Raw genomic sequence first — 24,691 nt, 5'->3', positions numbered from 1 at the left:
AAAAAAAAATAGTGAAAGTCATGTAGGATTTTAAAAAATACAGTCAGGAAACTTGATGGAGGAAGTGTATGCATGTGTTTGTACACATGGACACTTAAACCATGCGTGGAGGAGCACAAAAAAGTTGGTTATTTTCCTAACACCAAAAATACAATTTTATCATTTCAAAATGCTTAAAATATAGATTTAATTATCCAGAAACAACTTCTAAAATAATCATTTATTATTCACTTTACAAATATCTGAATACTTACTATGATCCAAGTAAATATAATGTTGACTAAGACAGACAAGGTAATCTGTAAACTACAAAACTATAACACTCTATTCAGATTAGGAACAGATACTACAGAAGCTAAATGCAGGATTACTTAGCATACTCCTGAGGAGCAGGGAATACTTTATGAAGGACGTGACATCTCAAATGAGCCCCAAAAGATGAATAGAACTGGCATGGAAAAGAAAGAGTATTTAAGGCTAAGGAAACAACCTTTATGAAGACACAAAAGTGAGAAAAAAAATGTTAGTTAGTAAACTAGTAATCACAAGAACCAATAATTAAATTTGTTTTATTAATAAAAAATAAAATGACTACCATTTATTGAGACCCTACTACTAAGTACTAGCTTTGTTACACACTGCTTCTAATCTTCACAGCTTTTCAATTATCATTATCCCCATCTCATGGAAGAATAAATTTAAGGTTCAAAGAAAATAACTTGCCTTGTCAGGAAAAAATTTTAAATGACTTGAGATGATCAAAAAAGATTACTAGGTGTCCTGTCTAGGGCACCTTTCCTTGCCCGAGATATTTTTTAACTCCATAAATTACAGATAACTGACAGCAATGCAAATAATTCTTTTCCATAAATATGCAAATGAATTTTATCCAGTGGAGGTATAATTGATTTCCTTCCCCCATGCAGAAGCTGCCAGTTTTGAATCTACTAAGCAATTTATGTCCAGATTCCTGGTGGCCTACATGTGTCTGTTTTCCATAAATATGCAAATGAATTTTATCCAGTGGAGGTATAATTGATTTCCTTCCCCCATGTAGAAGCTGCCAGTTTTGAATCTACTAAGCAATTTATGTCCAGATTCCTGGTGGCCTACATGTGTCTGCTCTTTGGATCCTTTGAGCTATTTGTAATATCTTACTGGTCTCTGATTAATTAATGAGTTATATAATATCTTTGGCATGTGTTCATGTATACTTGCATGAGTCATGGTTTTTCCTTTTAAAAAAAATTATCCTTCTATAGCTCCAAAGCACAATGAGTTAGAATTTGAAGGTTTCTGTGGATTCTACATGGGTCCAAAGACAAGGCTCCTTTCATTACACTACAACTCAGTACTTTTCTACTTTTGTTCTTATGTTAATACCAACATAATTTTTGTAATATCTCTTGCAAAGGGTGTCATGAAATTTTTTATATTCCATGTGATGAAACTTATTAAAAAGGCCAGCATGAGGCTACTTTCATCCTCTCACTAACTTCTTCACACGTCCCTAATTCCTCAGCTGCCTGTGGAATGAAAAAGGAAAATAAAAGTATCTGCTCTCATTCCAAGGCTTTTCAGTCAGGCAATCACCAAAAGAAAGAATTAACTTGTTATTTCATGCTATATAAAACTTTATCAGGCATAATTCAAGCCAAACTCCATTGGGCAAACTCCATAATAATTAAAATGTATTGATATAATGAATAAGAGAAAAGTGGTGAACTGAGGGAGAACTTATAAAACCCTTGCTTCCTGATTTTGCTAATTAATCTTTGTTATATCAGGTTCCCTCTCTTGATCTCATCTTTTTGAAAAAATACAGATTGTTTTTGTTGAATCAAAACCAATACCTAGTGAAAAATACTCGTATAAACATACTCAGCGGAAATTTCATTGTAATATAAAATACCCAACAGCATAATGGACTGCTGTTATGATATTCATCCAATTCACAAGGAAACTGTAAAAACTTTAATTTCAAAAGAAAGAAGACTCCACTCCCGCTGATTCAATTTAGTAGCCTTAAAATAAAAAAGAATCCAGTGCATACATTTATATAAAGATGTATTTGTTTACCTGTTTAACAAAATTGGCAGTATGAAGCTTCTTTTGTACTTTACACTGATGCGTGTTAAAGATATACTACTTTCGAACCAAACATTTACCCTACGCCACTGGTGAAAGGCAACAAGATCTCTTTACAAAGTCTCGTCTTTTTCAATAAATTTTGCATGAAAACATGTTATCCTGGCACAAAGTTGCCTGCTGTCATATTGGAAGTGTGATAAATGTTTAATGAAAACAACACCACACAGCTTGGTGTCAGACAACAGCTATCACACAGCCCTGCTTTGATCCAAACAGACACTTAAAAGGAGTTCTAAGCATGCTCTGCACCACAGAACTCTATAACCTATATGCAAATAAGGGTAAATTAGCATAAATGACTTCCTGCTGCATAAAGAAATAAGAGGTAAGAAAAAATATGACAGGCTCTATAAGTATGTAACTACTGTCAAAACTCAGCGTTCAGCTTTCCCAAATCACTTCCAACATCTTCTGCCAAATACTAAGTAGGAATAAAACAAAAACAAAACAAAACAAAAAACCTTATCAACAGGAATTCACTACATGAAACTCTAAAGTTGAAGACACTAGAATATTGTCAAGGTTAAAGTCATAACTAATACATATCTATAAAGTATGATTACTACAGGGTACTAGTTTTCTTATACATACTGCTTCTAACACTTACAGCCTTTTAAGTATCACTATTCCCATTTTACAGAAGAACAATTTGTATATCGAGAGGGAGATTATCATCTCTCTCAAAAAATACAAAGCTTCAGAAAGTTATGTGAAAAAAAAAAAAAAACGAAGAATGTATAAACTCAAATGTTTGAGCAAAATATTCCAGAAGTCTTGATGTGTACATTTCTGAGAACACTATCCATCTACTGAAAAGCTAATAAGTAAACAATAAAGGTGAAAACCTTTCATGGTAGCAGGTCATACAGGAGGGCACACTTAGGAATACTGAATTAGGTTCCTAATGAATTCTAAAGTTACTCAAATTAAGAAGAAAGAATTTTAGTAGGTGTCAATCCATTTTGTGCTGCTATAACAATACCACAGACTGGACAATTTATAATAAACAGAAATTTATTGGTTCAGAGTTCTCGATGGTGGGAAGTCCAAGATGAGGGGTTGGCATCTGTTCAGGGCCTTCTTGCTGCATCATCCCATGGTGGAAGGGCAAAGAGAGGGTGAGAGATGATAAGAGAGAAGGGGAAAGGGTGAACTCATCCTTTTATAAAAACTCACTCCTATGATAACCCACCTGACTGGATAACATTAATCCATTCATGAGGGCACAGCCCTCATGGCCTAATCACCTCCTAAAGATCCCACCTTTCAACACTGCCCCCTTGGGGATGAAGTTTCCAACACATAAACTTTGAAGGACATATTCTAACCACAGCAGTAGGCAACAACCACTTTAAATCCTGGCTGGTGATATAAATCTTGATTGAAAACAGATTTAAGTCAAATCCATCCAAACTCGACTCTTAGGTATTACATTATGACTTAAGAATAATCAGCAGAAATGGTTATTTGCAAATTCGTTCACAACTAATTTTTCAAAGAAGTCTGTAAAAGATATTCTATAGTAGTCAACTACACTTTATGGAGTTTGGATCAAGATATTGCTGAGCAGGGCCTAATATCAATCAACAGAAGACTCATATGAGGTGTACAATGTTCACCGTCATCAAACCAAGTTGCAATTATGAAATCCCATGACAAATTTCATATTCTGATTTTTGACTCTCAATAATAGTTTAACAAAATAAACTAATTTCAACTTAGTAACTCTGCTATTAAGAAAAACCTGTTTTCATACTGCAAAGACATTTCCCCTTAGAAGAAATACAATTTCATAGCCAATATGGCTGCTAATATAGAGGATCCAAGATAGTTTGTATATATCTTTCCAATAACGTGTTCACTTTTATTTAATTGATCAATTCTTTTAAATGTGAGGTCTGTGTTCTTCTTCCCTCATGAAAGAGTAAGCCCCTTGAGGGCAAAACCACATTTATTTGGTTCATCATCAGATTTCCAGCACCTAGAATAGTGTTTGACACATACCAGAAGTTGGGAAATATTTTTTTGTTCCCCCAGGGGTTTAGTACTCATGTCAGAAATCAGCATTCATTAATTCAACATTTAAGGATAATTACTTAGTGCCAGTGTTATACTGCATATATCGAGAAGAAGATCTGATAGGCAAACGACGACAACAACAAAGAAATACAATTGTGTAAGGAGAAGATAAATATTTCAAGTTTTCAAAATTAGGGAGTTATACTGCATATATCGAGAAGAAGATCTGATAGGCAAACGACGACAACAACAAAGAAATAGAATTGTGTAAGGAGAAGATAAATATTTCAAGTTTTCAAAATTAGGGGGAAAAATGAACAGAAACAAGAAAAATTTGTATCAATGTTTAAAAGATAAAATATTCTTAGAAGTCAAGCTTTATAAATATAGAATATTAAAACTTACAGTCATTAAACTTTTCTGGTAAAATAGCTGTGTGAGTGGGGGAATGGACCAGAGTCAGTTTCAGGTATGCGAACTTCGGTAAGAAGGTAAAATCTAAGACAAGATTCAGTATCTTTCACACACACACACACACACACACACACACACACACACACACAGGTAAAATCTAAGACAAGATTCAGTATCTTTCACACACACACACACACACACACACACACATATATTTCATACAGTGTTGTAAAAAAGGCATCTTTTAGTCTCTGCAAACTCCAGATACCCTTCTGAATTATATTAGGTCTCCCTAAATCAGTAGATTAACAAAATGAATAGGTCAATTTATGACATAAGACAAATTCTAATTATAATCATTTCAATGTTCCAAGAATTTCCAGACCCATAATTAGCTGCTATTTGAAAAAGCTTTTTCAGAATTATCTAATTTCATATCTTTTTTTTCGAAAATTTAATGAAAAAGTCCTTCCTTGTTATTAAGCTCATTAATTCCTGCTTGAGCATTCCTTTCTCTCCTTTTTCCCCCAATTTATAAAATACTCATCTTGCTTTACCGTTATTGTACTTACTCCTCCTACTTTGTGTTCTGTAAATGTAAGTTTCATGTTCTATGTATGCAATATTGATATTTTCAAATTGATTTGATAAAACAAAGATTCTTGTGCATGAAGAACCAGAAGTACATGGGTTATTTTTTCATATGTGAAGAAGCACCTAGGTTATTTAGCATAAGCTAAGACACTTGTCAATGGGTTGCACGATCACAATGAAACAATACAGTCCTGATTAAAATGTTTGAGAATCTTTATTCCTGTATTTCCACCCACACGTTTTTTAAAAGCCATCTAGAAAGATGCAGCTAATAAAACCATCATTAAAACAAATTTAATTAAGGCCTAGAAATTGTTTGTGAATATAATTAAATATAATTCTAAATAAATGGATGAAATGCTGAGGTGGGAAAGTAGGAAAGAAAGGGAGAAAAGAAAGAATCAGTCTTTTAATAATGACAGATCTCTGGACTGAGAAAAGAAAAATAGCCATAGAAAATTCTTTCAGTTCTCTTTAGCTATTTCCTAGCAAAGTTTAAACAATAGCATATTACTTGATCTCAAACCCTGTCTCTCATCATCAATAATTATGGATTACTAAAGAAGTTAGGATAGTGTACTGTTAAGAGTCAAGGTGTTATGGTCACTCAACTTGAATTAGAAGTCTAACTGCCATTTATTAGCTCTGTGATCATAAGCCTAAGCACCTTCATCTGTATTAATGGGATAATAAAAACACCTATTTCATGAGGTTATTACATGAGATAATACATGTCAACTGCTTAGCAAAACTCCTGACACTGAGAAAATACATTTTAAATGTTAGATGTTTATCATGCCACTGTGAGTAAAGCATTTGGTCTACACCCATATAGACCTGATCATAACATTTCTCTACTTGAAACTCTTCATTGGCTTTCTACTGCCTTTAGAATTAACTGCAACTCCATAATTAACTCCATAATATAATATAAGGTCCTCCCATAATCATCTCTCTTCACTATTCCTTTTATACTCTAAACTAAGCCCCATTAGACTTCAGTTCCTCTAATATGCCATATCCCTTTGCTTGATTCCAAGCCTTCCCATATAAAATTCATTTTGCATGGGACATTCCTCCCCCTCTCTTGCTTCCTTCATGTGTAAACATGGCTTCTTCTGAGAGCCCTTCCCTGACACGTGGACTATTCTAGATCAACCAGCATAATATTCAGGGAGATATCTTGCAATCAGAATGTGTCAAGATTGAAGATGAAAGACAACATGCTGAGACCAGCCTATTAGAAGGATAAAAACGGCCAGGGAAAGCTCACCTCTAAACTGCTTGTTACATTTAGAGTAAGTGTACTCAGTTAAAGCCAGACACTAACAAATGACAACCCACAGCTCTTGAGCCAAATCCAGCCAGCTGCCCATACTATCTATGGCTGCAAAGTTCAGTAGTTGCAATAGAGACCATATGGCCTAGAAAGCCTAAATTATTTACTATCTAGCTCGTTACAAAATAGTTTGCTGACCCCTAGGTTAAGCTACTGTTAGTTAGGTTTTGTTACTTATGGCCAAGAGTATCCTAACTGATAGGATGTTTCCATAACTCCTTTTACTTTTCCTACTGGAAACAGTCATCTGACTTTGCCGTAATTACTTGCATATCTTTCCCTCTTCGTATGCTTATTTTCCCACACGCATGAAAGCTCCAAATAGTACTGGCACTAACATTGTCTGTATTACCTAGCATAGTACCTGACAAACAGAAGGCATTTAAATATTGTTGTCTGAACAAGTGAACAAATCAATGAATGCTTATATTTCATAAATAATCAATAAATATTTATTAGAAACTAGCATGTATATTAGGTGCTCAGAGTGATACAAAAGAGGAGAAGTCTGGAATGGATTAAAAATCAGGTTTAGGAAATAAACATGTAAGCTTTAAAAAATAATAAATTATTTCTGTAACAAATCTGTACAAACAAGGGGTCTTCAAAATGTTCACGGAAAGATTTGTATTCTCTTTTAATACAATTTATCCACAAACTTTTTGAAATAACCTCATATATAAATAAATACGACTATATTAAATGAACACTCTGACCAAAAAAAAAAAAAAAAGCCTGATTTTTAGATCATACCGAGGGTAAGAATTAGTGTATGGTTAGCACTAACCGAGGGAAAAGGTAACCTGACACAAAACCACCTTGTATTATGGTCTACTAAAACCATGGAAATGACTGAATCAGACTACCAGGATTCTGTCATCAGTCACCAGAGCCCTTCAACTGATACCTCTTTTGACTGTTCACCGCCTTTGTTAAGATTAATGTTAAGTAATGACAAGGGGTTGGCTGGTTAGCTCACTTCGTTAGACCTTGTTATATCACCAAGGTCAAGGGCTCGGATCCCTGTACCAGTCACCCACCAAAAAAAAAGAAAGAAAGAAAGACAAATACAACAATATTATCTTGTGAACCTGGCATCTAGAAATTAGTCCACTTGACTCAATGAATTCTGAGTGACAGACGAGTCTAACCTGTAAAGCTGGCCTAAACCTTCAAGATTAATGTTACCATATGAGAACCTTTCTTGAAACCACCACATCTCCCTCTTTTATTCACTCTTTTTTCTTACTTTTAAAATTCCCCAAATAACGCTTTATATAATATCAATTTTATGCAATTGCATAAATATTATTCTAAAAAAGTAAAATTTGGTGAGATAGAAAGCAAACTTAATGACCAATAAAAATCATAATCATATTCTCCATAGCCATGTAATATCTAAAATCTAAACCAAAAGAAAAAATGTAAAAAGGAACAAAAAGGCAGTTCCTTGACTGGCATATTTTATTCATCCTCTTAATCCATATTTTCCAATCTCAGTCTATCATCCTTCTGACTTTATCCCTTTACCAAGAGATTTCCCCTATATCCTGTCTGACCCTCATTCTAGTCTACTAAACTCTGGCTAACTTAGCCTCCCTATCCTTATGGCCCAATATCCAACCCCTACATCATCTTCTGTAACATTCAACAATCCTTAATACTAGAAAAGGACAGAACTCAGAATTTTACAGGAACATGACTATTTAATGTATACTAAGGAATGTGGGGTGAACAGAAGAAAAAAAGTCACAGAACAATGTTATCCTTTCCAAACTCCACCACAAATTTAATGTTTCAAAGAATACTTAAAAACCAACAATCTAGGCAGGTATATATAACATCACTGTAAATCTGGAAATAAAAAATAAACACACAGACAACTGTGAAAAAGAAAGGGATGAGGGTAGAATTTCATATCCTTTAACAAACTCAATTCTTCATAGAATCAAGATCTCAAAAAGCCAAATCCAAGATCCTGGTAAGCTCTTCAATTTAACACTGAAAACTGATACATTAAAATAAAGACTTTTATACCAAAGTATTAAAGTAAATGTATTCATACAGGATATTGAAAAACTGACAAAAGGGGATAAATTCCAAGATGGCAGACTTCAAAGAATAAATACCCTATTGTCAATTTTGAATAAAACAAACAAGAGGCTAAAATTTAAGCTACTAAACAAGATTGTTTCATTTTAACATCTTCTAACTTGGCAAACACTTATAAGTGTACTTCAACCTTCAAATGGACAGAACTAGAATCATTTTTTTAATAATATTGGTTACATAAAAAAAAATTCTGGACCTCACATACAGACACACTCACTCTAACACATACACCCTAAAATTGCCCCAAGTTCCATTCTATACTGAATATCTTTAATAATTAAGTATTAACTAAACTTTAAATTCATATTCATGATAAAAGAAATAGAATGTAGCACTTACCCAATGAATTATGTAAATTTTCCTTTAAATTTTTCTTTACTTACATAGTAAACTTTGATACTGCTATTTACGCTGTATTTCTAAGATTTGTTACATTATTATTAAATGAAAATAGAGATGAAAATGTACCACAGTAAAAATCTGAGATAACTATTTTGATTTATCCTTTCTTCTTTCTCTACTGTATTCTTATTTTTAAAAATCACATTCCACAGTTATAGCAATATAGCCACAGGGTGGAAATGAAAGAACAAAAATTTAGTTTGAATATTGCCATGGAATCATTGAGTCATCACTGCATAAGATCTGCCTCAACTTACCCACGTTTGATATCCTTGTCCTTGCCTTTATCCTTCTCCTTTTCTCTTTTCTCCTTGTCTCTGCCTTTACGTCGTTCTCTATCCCGAGACCGACTACGGGTTCTTCTGTGACTGGACCTTTCACTGCTTCGACTATGGGAACGTGGACGAGGTCTTGACCTGGACCTACAGTAAGCAAATTTTATTATGTAAATTTAGTGTATATTTTGTATTATAAAATGTAAATATCCTTTAAAGTTATCTTTTAAAAAGTACTTAGTTTTAGTTATGAACTCAGAAATTAAATAACTGTGTAAAGCAAGCATTTGGATATGACTCTTTATGAAACAGTGCTCTCAAGTAAAACTGATACATGAGGGAAATATATGTTGCCAACTTTTTTAGGAAATTAAGGTACAGTCAAAAAGCGTTCTCAAGTGAAAGTCTTAAAGGTTCAAATCAAATCTTAATTATTCAAGTCTCCTCAGATAATATGACAAATCAGATGTATCTAATCTAATCCACAAGGATAGGGCTTTCCCTATCCCTACAATCACTGCTTCTGTATCTATTTAACCTTATTTCTCATTTCTAATTGTTCCAATAAAACTATTTACCCACTCTAATCCAGCTAATTCTTTGTATAAAGTGAATGATAATATTAGGTAGGATACATTACGTGCTAAGAAGCAATGATGTCAGGTCCTTATTACAGTATTGACAAGAAAGCCTTTATCAAACTGATAATCTTAGAGATAACAATTTAAAAAACAAAACTACATAAAGGCACCGGAGAGTGACCAAAAGCAGATAGACTCTGTAGAGAGCTTGGAAAAACGAAACAGCAATGAGAAAGTAACCAATTTTATTAGCTTCCATTCTGTGGCAAGCCCAAGTCTGTGCCAGGTAGAATAAAAGCACTGAACCAAAATTTCAGCTTCTCTCAGAAAGATAACATTTTTGCAATTTTAATCCAACCAAGTTAATTTCCTCCTAAAACAAAAAGCAAACAAACAAACAAAAATCAATATTATTCAGAAGAATATAACTGTATTCACAATGTGGTATTCACCATGTCCAGGAAAAAATCCAACATTATTAGATATACAAAGAAACAGGAAAAATGTATTTCATTTTTAAAAGAAAAGATAGTACATAAAGACTAAAACTGAGGATGAGCCAGATGTCAAAATTAGCAGACAAGGATTTTAAAGCAGTAAGTTAAACTATGTTTGTAATAAATATAAAACTAAGCAATCTCAGCAGAAAACGAGAAAAAGAAAAAAATAAATTCTATAACTGAAAATACAATCTCTGAAATTAAAATTATGCTGAATGGGATTAAAAGCAGATTGGTGATAACAAAGGAAAGAATCTCTGTACCTGAAAATAAATCAATCAAAACTATTCCATCTGAAGAACTAAGAGGAAAAAAGATTGTTAATAAGAAAAAAAAAAAAGACAGATTTTAAATCTGGTACAACAAGATTTAAATGTCTAACATGTTTATTTAAACCCAGAAGTAAAGAAGATAGAGAATGTAGCAGAAAACAATTTTCTTAAGTGGTGGCAAAACTTTAGTGAAAGACGAATTTATAGATTCTCGAAGTTCAACAAACCCCAAGTAAGGTAAATATAAAGAAACTGTGATCAGGAACATCACAGTCAAACTTATAAAAACTAAAGGTGAAGAGAAATCTGGAAAATATTCAGAGAAAAACAACACATTAAATACAGAGAAGCAGTAATACAAATTATTGCCACTGGCTTCTCAACAGAAACAATGCAGATCAGAAGACAGTGGAACAAAAAGAAAATAAAAAGTCAACTCAGAACTTTATATCCAGCAAAAATATCTCTCAAGAATGAAAGTAAAATAGCGACATTCATGAGATAAAGGAAAACTGAAAAATAATAAACAGCAGACGTGCATTGATGAGACATTTATGAGATAAAGGAAAACTGAAAAATAATCAACAGCAGACCATAAATACCAAAGATAGTTCTTCAGGCTGAAGAGAAATTATAACAGATGGAAACCTGGACCTTTAGGAAGGAATAAAGGCCACTGGAAAAAGTAAATATATGGACAAATATTGAAAACTGTTTATTTTCCCTTAATTTATTAAAAATACATCTAAGTGCTTAAAGTAAAAATTATAATGTTTCGTTACAGGGAGTAAAGATATAATGAAGATAGATATAATACATATAAGCTATATATAATAAATTATGGGGCAGGTAAATGAACCTATACAGTTATAAGGTTTCTATATTTCACATGAAGTAGTGAAGTAGTATCTCTAAGCAGAATGAAACGGTAAGGGCAAATATTACAACTTTATAGCAACCACGTCAACAAAAAAAAAAAAAAGGAAGAAGAAAAATAAAGCATAGCTAAAAAGCCAACAGATGAATTAAAAGGGAATTCTTTATTCCTTACTCCAAAAGGAGACTGGAAAGGAAGTAAAAAGAAACAAACAAAAAAGAGGGTATAAATATAAAATAAAATAAAATGGGAGGCTTAAAGCTAACCATATAAATACATACATTAAATATTAATAAACTAAATAGTAATTAAAAGGTAGAACTTATCAAATGAACTAAAAAACAAGCACAACCATGTACTATGTACAAAATATGTACTTTTAATATACAGATACAGATAGGTTAAAAGAAAATGAGGCTAGAAATACATACATCAGGCAAACAGTAAGCATATGAAGACTGAAATATATTACTATCCTTCAGAAAGTAAGAATATCACCCAAAATAAAAATGGATATTTCATGACGATGAAAGTGTCAATTCATAAGCAGAAATCACAAAGAATACATTTATCTGAACACAACAGAATTAAATTAGAATTTAACCAACAGTAAGATATCTAGAAAGAAACAGATATACAGATATTAAGTAATCCACATTTAAATAATTCATGGGTCAACGGAGAAATCACAAGAAAAATTAGAAAGCTTTTTGAACTGAATGACAATGAAAATACAACATATGAGAATTTGTGGGATGTAGCTAAAACAACGTTTAAAGGGAAATTATAACTTCAAATGTTTATATTAGAAAAGAGGAAAGGTCTAAAATTAATTACCGAAGGTTTCACCTTAAGAAGCTAGGAAAAAAAGAGCAAAGTACTATAAACCCAACACAAGTGGAAGGAAAGAAACATTAAAGAGCAAAAATAAATGGAATAAAAAACAATAGAGAAAATTAACAAAGCCAAAATCCAGTTTTCTGAGAATTATCAATAAAATTCATAAATCTCTAGCTACAGTGATCAAACAAAAAGAAAAGAGCAAATACAAATTACCAAAGAATAAAGAATGTGGGTGATGGAGAGATCAAATGGACTAGTCCAGGATACCTAGGACATGTGGAGGTTTCAGTGGCAGTACTGTTTGTCCTCTTCCACCTCTAATGGGTTCACTCGGTGAATGAAAGTAATATTGGATCATAAACCCATACATTTTTTTAACATGATTTTCAGAAGTTACAATATTTATTGTTGCAAATGTCAACATGGGTTTAATTATTTTATTGTCCTAATTTGCAAATATTAAATTTCTGCCACTTTCTCCATAATAAATTTCTTTGACTACTCCTCTTAATTTGGACACATGACTGTTATTCAAGGTCAAACAAAGTTTCATCATCACACTACTGCCCTCACAGATGTTATTCAACTCATTTCTGATTAAATCTTCTATTGTATGTAAATACATAGAAATTTTAACAGATTATTCCTAAAATTTTGAACAATAATGGCAAAATTTAAAGCTTTCTGGATTAAAAGAAAGCAATTATAATAATAATAGAAGGGAGACTTTTTTGTGATAACCTCAGCCACTATATATACATTATGTATATACATAATGCAGTATATTATCTTAATTTGGTTCTACATTGTTTAGGACTAAAATATGATTTTGGCAATTAGTTCTGAAAATGTAGAGTAACAAGAGACAAAAGAATTAGTTTAAACTCTAACAAAACTCTAAGAGCTTTCTTTTTGAATAAATCTTTAATATAAGCTAATTTCTTAAATGGTTTGCCTTTTTTCCTCAAAATATACTGTTGGAAAAAATGTGCAACTATTTGTGGGTTACAAATGAGGTGAATGTTGGTGAAATCATGCTTTTACTGCACTCAGAACTAAATGTATCTGTTACTAATATACCCAAAGTTATATAAGTATTAAGTTAAAAAAATGAAAAATTCCTCAAATAACAGATTTACAAAATAAGGATAATAACTATCTTACTTTGAGGATTAATTGATAGTTACCTACCTGAGTTGTGAAATAATAGACAAGTGATTTGGGAGGAGACAGGCACTGAGAAAGAAGTAATTGAGAGAAGGGCTAATCTGAATGATTTTGTAAAATCTGAATCAGAAGCATGTAAAACGTTTCCCTCATGCCGTAGCTAATCCAGTAAAGAACAGTATTCTGATTTTCACAGGCTTTTAAAATCTTAAGGCTGGCGTAAGGATTATTCAAGTTTCAAAGTATTTCTATTACATAGTAAGATGAATAATAATCTGAAGGGCTCAAATTCTAACTTCTCTACCAAGTCTCGTTCCATATTTTCTCCATAGGTAACCCTCAGCAGCCATACATGATCTTCATGGTTTGCTATTAACGGAAAGACCATATCACCTATCATCCAAGCCTTTAAGCCTTTTCAGAATAAAAGCAGATGTTTGGGGGAGTGAAAGGGGTACTATAAAGAGGACATCAGGACTAAACTGGCGCTGTCCCAGAGAAACCAGAGTTTGATCATTTTTCCTATCACCATTATAACAAAGCTAGATACTGCAAAATTAGCAGTGAGGCCTTCTAGTTATTACTATTTACCTAACCCTCCCTTAGCACCTTCTTTCCCATTCTCTAATCCTCAAAACTTACCAATTAATTATGCAAATTCAGTTATCTCCAAACCCATCTCATGGTTTTCCCTAACACAAAGACTTCACTATAGACATATGCCTGCCATTCTCCAAAGATATCTTTCTCATATTCACCCTATGTCTTCATACAAGTAATCCATGTCATTCAGGACTAGCTTTCTATAAATGTTTCTGGAGTGGTTCAATGAACGATAATAGCAATAGCAAATCTATAAGCTCAGCTACCAATGATGTCAAATTCAAAGAAAGTAATAAGTTTTAAAACACCACAGTATGCAATATAAGCTACTGGGCCTTTCCCCCCTCAATGTGTTAATGTTCATTATTTTAATCCTGATACTGTAAGCCTTTTAATCTTGCTTGTATGCTGCAAGCAGCAAAAAGTGACTCTGGAGAAAATATATGGTAAAAAAAAAAAGCAAATCCAAAAACACAAAACAGAACAAAATTATTAAAGGCTGTTAAAAAGTACCACAAAATCAAGCACAGATTTAAAATGAATTACTTACCACAATTATGAATAAAACTCACACTAACTTTATTAAGTAACTTTATTTATAAATTTGAAGGGTCCCCCACAACAAAAGAAAATAACACATCAGAGTAAAGAGATTTCTTACTCTGACCAGATAAATAAACAAAAAAGCAAAAGAAACTATATAAGCAAAGAAACATTTGATAAAAAATGTGGCACTGTAGAACACACAATATATAAGCAATAAATGGACAGCAAGATGTCCTATTATACCAGATAAATGCTTTCAATATCTACAGAATAAGAAAAATCACCATAACATCTCTACATAAAATGAATTACAGGCCTCAAGAAACAATTTGTCAAGTTTCTTAATTTGCTAATAAATTCTAAACACGTGTAATCAAAACAAATACCTTAATATTTTGTCTTTTAAAAAAAATAACTACAATACTTCAAATATTCTTTTAAGTTGAATCCTATAAAGACTACCTTTGCCATGAAATAAAGCTACAATTAAAATTAAACAAAATATTACACATGGAATAAAAATTAACATCGATTCCATGTTAGGATAACATTTTGAACATGGAAATCTAATTCCAACCCCTACCAAAATTCAACTAAAACCATAACAAGGGGAATTTTTAAAAAGGACCTATGCTCTGGGAAAGAGATGCACTTTGGAAAGAGAGGTGTCCACTGGTGGTTCGACAGTGAAGGAAAACTAGAAAACAAGGGGCTAAAGTACAGGGCTCTACAAAAACAAGATCACATCAAAGGATGTGAAAACAGACCTAGCTGTTGCCATAAAATTCCTCTTTTATTAAAGAAACTCCACCTAAACAGTAGAGTGACATTCAAGAAACCTTACAAGCCACCTATAACCTCCAGTCCATTCACAAAATTGTCTGTTACTGCTGATCCAGGAAAATCCCGCACATTATTATGAAAAACAACAAAAATCCAACATCCACGCTATAAGAAAAGCAGCAGAAAGTTAGAATCAAAATTTTTCAGGTGAGAAATGCAAATATGTCCAGAAAAAAGACCAGAAAGCAGAGAAGACTATAACACTCCAACATGAATTAAATATAAAGAAGCAAGCAAAACAAAAGTTCAGAACAGATCGCTATCTGATTTTAGGAAGAAAAGTAAAGAAAAAGAAAACAGTCATGTCAGAAATGAGTACTGGGCCGGCCTGGTGGCGCACTGGAGAGTGCGCCGCCTGGGAGCGTGGCGGCGCTCCCGCCGAGGGTTCAGATCCCATGTGGAGACCGGTTCCCGCTCAATGGTTGAGCGCAGTGCGGACGCAACACCGAGGGTTGCGATCCCGTTACCGGTCAGTAAAAAAGATAAAAAGGAAAAAAAAAAAAAAAAGAAAGAAATGAGTACTAAACTATAAGGTGCTCAAAAGAGAATACGACTAATCATACAATAAGAGACACAGATGTTAGTGATGAAAAGAGACAAGAGAAAGAAAAGAAAACAAAATAAAAGTAGTAGAACGGATCAGAAAAGTAATATAAAGAAGAGGCAGACAATGAACAAACATCTAACCTGAGGCTTTAGAAGAAAAAACAATGTAATAGAATACTACAATTATAACCCTAGAATGCTTCTAGAACTAAAGGTGTCTTCCTATAGAAAGGGTCCACTATTTACTTTAGGAAATGGACTAATGATAATTAACTCTGAAATATATCCTGATGAAACCACACATTAAAGATAAAGAAAAAAATAATGATTTGATTAAGTCACTAACAAAGGAAGAGTCAAGTTGGCATCAGTCTTCTCAACTGCATGATACACACACACACACACACACACAAAATGGCTTTAATTTTTCTTGAGGAGCTCAAGGGGGGAAAAAAGCATGTTTGCAGTGTTACATCCAGCCAAGCTAACCTCAAGAACCAAAGCTACAGGAAAAAAAGCAATAAAAGTACTAATTTATGTTAGACTCTAATAAGTCAAGGACATGCTACAATTTCTAGGTAATCCACTCAAATATAATTAAGAGAATGTAAACTAACAAACTAAAGCAAAAATAATATCGTAGACTTATATCCAAATATATTAGTAATTAATAAACATAAATAGACTAAATGATACAATTGAAACAAAGATTGTCAGAATAAAACAAAGCAAACTATAGGCAGCTTTCAAAAAGAACACCTTAAATATAAAACCAAAGATTGAAAGTAAAAGTACAGAAAAAATATCATGCAAGCACTAACAAAAAGAAAGATGTCAAAACTGTACAAATAGGGGAGAGAATCAAGATGGCAGAATAGACAGTCCCAGCATCACTCCTCCCACAATTGACCAATTTACAACTATTAAAAAAGCAACGACTGCCAAGCTAGGGCTGCTAGAGCTCAGCGGAGGGGGAAAGACCTATGGAGATCACGAAGGTGGGAGAAGCTGCAATGAGACAAAGAAGAGACTGCTCCAATCATTTCACACTCTGGCCATCTCAAGGCTGGCCCTGGTGAGCACATGGAGCAAAAGCTAGCAAAAACCACAGCTTTGCCCTTTATATGAAGTTGCTTAGAGACTGCAGGGGAGAGGAGGGCCTTGGTTGTCCCCAGGCCAGCAAGACTACTGACTGGGCTCCTTTGGACCCACACAGGAGTGAGGGGTCTCAGACAACTGAAGAAAGGAGCCACTCAGAGACCAGTGAGTCATCACAAGGGACCTGCGCATGGCCTACCCCTTGGGAAGTGTTTGGAGTGCAGGGGGTCGGGGAGATGGGCTCACCGGGGCAACAGTAGGGCACAGCATGGACAGGTGATCTGCCCTCCAATCGAAAGGAGCCACTCAGAGACCAGTGAGTCATCACAAGGGACCTGCGCATGGCCTACCCCTTGGAAAGTGTTTGGAGTGCAGGGGGTCGGGGAGATGGGCTCACCGGGGCAACAGTAGGGCACAGCATGGACAGGTGATCTGCCCTCCAATCAACACAAGACCACCCAGTGTAAACTGGTCAGAAATATAAAAACTGCAGGGGTGCAGTTCACTGTAAAGACTCAGGCCCAGACCAGAGTTTCAACACAACCCAGGTGCATTGGACCTCACAACACCCAGAAGTGCTGAAAAGTTCAGTAATTAAAACCTGAGCTGCACAAAAAGCCTTCCCCGGGGATTCAGAAGCAAAGCAGCAATTTAGTTCAACCACAGGACTCAAGTGTTGGTTCCCACAGGAAGTTCCCCCATTTTAGAAGTAAGCAAAGGACAATAAATTAGTTCTAGTGCAGAGTTTAAGTGGTGGGGGTAACTAATAATACAAGACAGAAGTGAAAGAAAACACAAAAAACCCACAGATCAGAGACAAAGTTCGGATATTAACCAGTAAAGGTCTAACATCACCAAAGAACACCTATAAAACCTAGAAGAACTGGAAGCCCCCCAGGCTCCCAGACAGGGTGAGAGGAGCCCGAGGGCCTCAGCCATGCCACTCATTCACATCCAGCCCAGCAATGACCAAGCCACTAGCAGAAGCCCCTGGGGCCCCCAAGCTGGTGTGGGGGGTTGCTGAGAGCCTCAGCCATGCCTCCCGACATCCGCATCCAGCCCAGTAACAATGGAGCCACTGCTGGAAACCTGCCAGGCTCCTGAGCTGGAGTGGGGGAGCCAATGGGCCTCAGCCACACCCCCCTCTGCAACCAGACCAGTGAACCCCTGACTTCCACCTCCATTTCCCCCCCCCACTGCTCTGCAACATCTTTCAATGTAAAAAAATAATAATAAATTTTTTTTAAAAAGGTAAAAAATAAAAAAGAAACTGTACCAATGAAGTAGATTTCAAAGTAAGAGCTATACCTAGAAATAAAGAGAGACATTTCAGGATGATAAGATCAATCCACAAAGAATGTATAACAATCCTAAATTTGTAAACATATAATAACAGAGCTTTACGAAGTATAAAGCAGAAGATGACAAAACTTAAAGGCAGTGTGGATTTGTCTGTGAGCACTCTCAGTAACTGATAAAATAAGCAGGTTTTAAAATGAAAATTTAAAAGTAAAGACATAGAAGATTTGAACAAATGGCTAAATTAACCTATTTAACTATACCTCGAATCTGCAGAATAGTCATTCTTATCAAGTATATCTATAATTTTTTTTAAAATAAACTGTATAGTGGGCCATAAAAGTAATCCCAACACATTTCAAAGACAGAGAGCATTTAGATTATGTTCTCTGACTAAAGTGGAATTAAGGAAGAAAACAATAAACAAAAGACTACTAGAAGAATCCCCAAATGTTTGGAAATTAAGTAATATATGTCTATATAAACCATGGGAAAGAAGAAATCACAATGGGTATTTTTAAGACATTTGAACTAAGTGAAAACTAAAATATGATACATCAAAATTATGTAGGATATAGATAATGCACTGCTCATTTATAGATCTAAATGCACTTATAAGAAAAGAACAAAAGCTAAAAACAAATGATATAAGCATCCATCTCAAGGAGTTAGAAAAAGAACAAAAAAAAGTGAAAGGAAAGAAACAAAGGGATAAAAGAAAAATTAATGAAACAAGATGAAGAAAAATAAAAGTTGGTTCACTGAAAAGATTAATAAAGTTGATAAACTCTTGGTGGAAATGTAAAGAAAACAGAGAAATCACTAACAAAATAATCAGTATTAGAGTTAAATGGCCTTTTGCCCAGAGGAGTTAAAGGCTATAATAATAACCCGTCCACTGTGAACAGCTAGAAAAGCAGACAAAATGCATGAAACAAATGTTTCAGACACTGCACAACAGGCAGCCCAGGACTATGATCCCCCACAAAAAAGGGAAACAAAGTAACCCTAGGAATGCCCCAGCTTACTGCCTTGGAAAAGTTTCCAGGCCACGGCCTTCCAGGCCACAGCCTAAACAGAGCCTGGTGGATTTGCTGAGGTAAGAAGACACAGACCTTCAGGGAGGCCAAGAAAGGGAAACAAAGTAACCCTAGGAATGCCCCAGCTTACTGCCTTGGAAAAGTTTCCAGGCCACAGCCTTCCAGGCCACAGCCTAAACAGAGCCTGGTGGATTTGCTGAGGTAAGAAGACACAGACCTTCAGGGAGGCCAAGAGTCTGCAAGGCATTGTACCGAAGAGGTGGAAGCTGGACAGAAAGAGGAATACAGAAATCTGCAGTAGGGTCCCATTGATCTTCTGATGAGTTCTAATCTATAAATATGTGAGGCAAAATTCCACGAAACCAGGGAGAAATACACTGGAAGGCAGTAGAACTCCAAAATATCTTGTAGGGGGAGAAATAGTGTTCCCACCAGCCAGACACCTTCTACATTGCATAGAATCAAATGATAATACTACAGCTAATTACCCATAGAGTAAATGCACTCTGGACCCATCCTAACAAAGCTAGTCTTCATACTGGCAAAATATAACTGTGTGATGAAGTTAGATCATGGCTACATAAGGGTTCATTATACTATCTCTGCTCTAATGGATGCTTAAATTTTTCCATTCAAAGGTTAAAAAAAATTATTTGAAACTTCATTTATAAATCTGTTATTTGAAACTCACCATAAAAATCACGATGGCTAGTTTTTCAGCCCAATCCTCATAAGCCTACTCAGAAAGTACTTGAAACCTTATACAAAAAACTATTTCAAACATATCCACCAACGACAATGCTATTCCTTTGGGAAAATACACACATTCTGAATTTTAACTAAGACAAATTAAGCAGGTAAATATTTTTCTGCTTTGGTTACTTATTGACCCTCATTTGCCTTAGAGAAATCTGTTTAGATCATTATAGTTGCTAAATATTCTAAACTACAAAACTAGGGTCAACAGTCCTTGCTAGGGGCAGAGGTTCAAGTCTCTAGTTGCTATAGATCAAGTGTTTGTAAACGGGTTGTTTGTATATTCCTGATATGTAATTCCCTACTTATANGTAAAGACTCAGGCCCAGACCAGAGTTTCAACACAACCCAGGTGCATTGGACCTCACAACACCCAGAAGTGCTGAAAAGTTCAGTAATTAAAACCTGAGCTGCACAAAAAGCCTTCCCCGGGGATTCAGAAGCAAAGCAGCAATTTAGTTCAACCACAGGACTCAAGTGTTGGTTCCCACAGGAAGTTCCCCCATTTTAGAAGTAAGCAAAGGACAATAAATTAGTTCTAGTGCAGAGTTTAAGTGGTGGGGGTAACTAATAATACAAGACAGAAGTGAAAGAAAACACAAAAAACCCACAGATCAGAGACAAAGTTCGGATATTAACCAGTAAAGGTCTAACATCACCAAAGAACACCTATAAAACCTAGAAGAACTGGAAGCCCCCCAGGCTCCCAGACAGGGTGAGAGGAGCCCGAGGGCCTCAGCCATGCCACTCATTCACATCCAGCCCAGCAATGACCAAGCCACTAGCAGAAGCCCCTGGGGCCCCCAAGCTGGTGTGGGGGGTTGCTGAGAGCCTCAGCCATGCCTCCCGACATCCGCATCCAGCCCAGTAACAATGGAGCCACTGCTGGAAACCTGCCAGGCTCCTGAGCTGGAGTGGGGGAGCCAATGGGCCTCAGCCACACCCCCCTCTGCAACCAGACCAGTGAACCCCTGACTTCCACCTCCATTTCCCCCCCCCACTGCTCTGCAACATCTTTCAATGTAAAAAAATAATAATAAATTTTTTTTAAAAAGGTAAAAAATAAAAAAGAAACTGTACCAATGAAGTAGATTTCAAAGTAAGAGCTATACCTAGAAATAAAGAGAGACATTTCAGGATGATAAGATCAATCCACAAAGAATGTATAACAATCCTAAATTTGTAAACATATAATAACAGAGCTTTACGAAGTATAAAGCAGAAGATGACAAAACTTAAAGGCAGTGTGGATTTGTCTGTGAGCACTCTCAGTAACTGATAAAATAAGCAGGTTTTAAAATGAAAATTTAAAAGTAAAGACATAGAAGATTTGAACAAATGGCTAAATTAACCTATTTAACTATACCTCGAATCTGCAGAATAGTCATTCTTATCAAGTATATCTATAATTTTTTTTAAAATAAACTGTATAGTGGGCCATAAAAGTAATCCCAACACATTTCAAAGACAGAGAGCATTTAGATTATGTTCTCTGACTAAAGTGGAATTAAGGAAGAAAACAATAAACAAAAGACTACTAGAAGAATCCCCAAATGTTTGGAAATTAAGTAATATATGTCTATATAAACCATGGGAAAGAAGAAATCACAATGGGTATTTTTAAGACATTTGAACTAAGTGAAAACTAAAATATGATACATCAAAAATATGTAGGATATAGATAATGCACTGCTCATTTATAGATCTAAATGCACTTATAAGAAAAGAACAAAAGCTAAAAACAAATGATATAAGCATCCATCTCAAGGAGTTAGAAAAAGAACAAAAAAAAGTGAAAGGAAAGAAACAAAGGGATAAAAGAAAAATTAATGAAACAAGATGAAGAAAAATAAAAGTTGGTTCACTGAAAAGATTAATAAAGTTGATAAACTCTTGGTGGAAATGTAAAGAAAACAGAGAAATCACTAACAAAATAATCAGTATTAGAGTTAAATGGCCTTTTGCCCAGAGGAGTTAAAGGCTATAATAATAACCCGTCCACTGTGAACAGCTAGAAAAGCAGACAAAATGCATGAAACAAATGTTTCAGACACTGCACAACAGGCAGCCCAGGACTATGATCCCCCACAAAAAAGGGAAACAAAGTAACCCTAGGAATGCCCCAGCTTACTGCCTTGGAAAAGTTTCCAGGCCACAGCCTTCCAGGCCACAGCCTAAACAGAGCCTGGTGGATTTGCTGAGGTAAGAAGACACAGACCTTCAGGGAGGCCAAGAGTCTGCAAGGCATTGTACCGAAGAGGTGGAAGCTGGACAGAAAGAGGAATACAGAAATCTGCAGTAGGGTCCCATTGATCTTCTGATGAGTTCTAATCTATAAATATGTGAGGCAAAATTCCACGAAACCAGGGAGAAATACACTGGAAGGCAGTAGAACTCCAAAATATCTTGTAGGGGGAGAAATAGTGTTCCCACCAGCCAGACACCTTCTACATTGCATAGAATCAAATGATAATACTACAGCTAATTACCCATAGAGTAAATGCACTCTGGACCCATCCTAACAAAGCTAGTCTTCATACTGGCAAAATATAACTGTGTGATGAAGTTAGATCATGGCTACATAAGGGTTCATTATACTATCTCTGCTCTAATGGATGCTTAAATTTTTCCATTCAAAGGTTAAAAAAAATTATTTGAAACTTCATTTATAAATCTGTTATTTGAAACTCACCATAAAAATCACGATGGCTAGTTTTTCAGCCCAATCCTCATAAGCCTACTCAGAAAGTACTTGAAACCTTATACAAAAAACTATTTCAAACATATCCACCAACGACAATGCTATTCCTTTGGGAAAATACACACATTCTGAATTTTAACTAAGACAAATTAAGCAGGTAAATATTTTTCTGCTTTGGTTACTTATTGACCCTCATTTGCCTTAGAGAAATCTGTTTAGATCATTATAGTTGCTAAATATTCTAAACTACAAAACTAGGGTCAACAGTCCTTGCTAGGGGCAGAGGTTCAAGTCTCTAGTTGCTATAGATCAAGTGTTTGTAAACGGGTTGTTTGTATATTCCTGATATGTAATTCCCTACTTATACTGCCCTACTGAAATAATATTTCTTATCAAAATTCCAGATACATTTACTTGGACCTATAACTAACATGAAGTTTTACTACTGAGTTATCAGAATCCAAAGCTGCTAAATAAAAATCAAAACCAATCTCTTAATTACTGTAATAGTTAATGCTCTAAAATATGCATAATAATATGGTTGTTTAATATATCTCTCACTTAACAATGTTATAGGGCATAATACTTTCCCCTATTATTACCAAGGATCTTCTACATGCTAAGAAGTATGCAAGCTATATTCATGCACTTCACTTAATTTTCTGGAGAATTTAAACAAATAGTTATTATTATTACCTCCTTTTGGTGTTCTGGGGATTTTTTTTCCTGTTGGGGGACAGTTGTTTCTTTCCTTTGTTTTTTTTTACCTTGAAAAAATTGAATTCTGAAAAGTTCAAAGGTCACAGAGCCAATGAGTGATAAAACAAATCTGAACCCAAGTTTGCTCACATCCTTTCAACTACAGCACACTGTCAGTTAGATCTGACTGCGTCATTTTTAAATAAAATCTATAAAATAAAATAAATGTCTACACATTTATTTCTGAAATATTATCAAAACATTTAACTCTAAATTATAAATAGATCCATTTAACTAAATATCTTGGAATTCTCATCAGATCAACCTCCTGAATTCCTAATCATCTCCAGTCTCCCCATTTTTAAGAAAAGATATTAAAAGGTAGAATTGGAAAGAGGGAAAAAAAGCAAAAGAGAAATGCAGAATGCCAGTGCCTCCCTGCTAAAAAGCATATAACCCACCCACTATGCCAAAGGTTAAGTCATTTAGTCAAGTTCAAAGATCTTCAAAGACTTCTTAGATCCAGATAAGCCCATATGTTACCAAAATTCTGTGAAAAAGCTATTACTTTCCAATCTGCTTCTCATGTTTAAGATACAGAACACACAGATGCTTGGCATCACTCATCAGTCTTCCTAAATTTTCACACCAGATAATCAAGGTCCTCCAATAACTTTCCTATCTAAAAATCCCAGAAATGTCTTTATGCCATCAGTGCCTGGTTCACTTGTTAAATCCGAAAGTAACCATAAAAGACCATTCAGTTACTGTACAATACGTGTTAATTTGCTAATTTCTTCACAGGTAATCAATTAAAATGTAAAATATTGGATAAAATTAGTTGCACTAAATTTAACAGCTGCTCCATAAGCGTAATTAGTTTCACAAGGGCCATATGTATTCTGAACAGAGACAGAGTTGAAACAAATAGACAGATTTTAAACAAGTTTGAGAAAATCTGCATTTAATTAGCAGGTGGGCACTACAACTGCATAACGTTTTTATACATTTATA

At 34.7% G+C, this 24,691-nt stretch overlaps 1 protein-coding gene across 1 annotated transcript in view; it reads right to left on the bottom strand.

Annotated features, from left to right (window-relative positions):
- Window positions 1–24,691, bottom strand: part of RSRC1 (arginine/serine-rich coiled-coil 1) — a 347,320-nt gene that overhangs the window by 225,674 nt on the left and 96,955 nt on the right. The window contains exon 4 of the mRNA XM_008569504.1: window positions 9,289–9,453. Coding sequence (XP_008567726.1) covers window positions 9,289–9,453 — 165 coding nt within the window. The remainder of the gene's footprint in view (window positions 1–9,288; window positions 9,454–24,691) is intronic.

Source organism: Galeopterus variegatus, unplaced genomic scaffold (assembly GCF_000696425.1).
Source record: "Galeopterus variegatus unplaced genomic scaffold, G_variegatus-3.0.2 Scaffold504, whole genome shotgun sequence".
Taxonomy (NCBI): Eukaryota; Metazoa; Chordata; class Mammalia; order Dermoptera; family Cynocephalidae; genus Galeopterus; species Galeopterus variegatus.
This window is presented reverse-complemented; position numbering and strand designations above follow the sequence as displayed.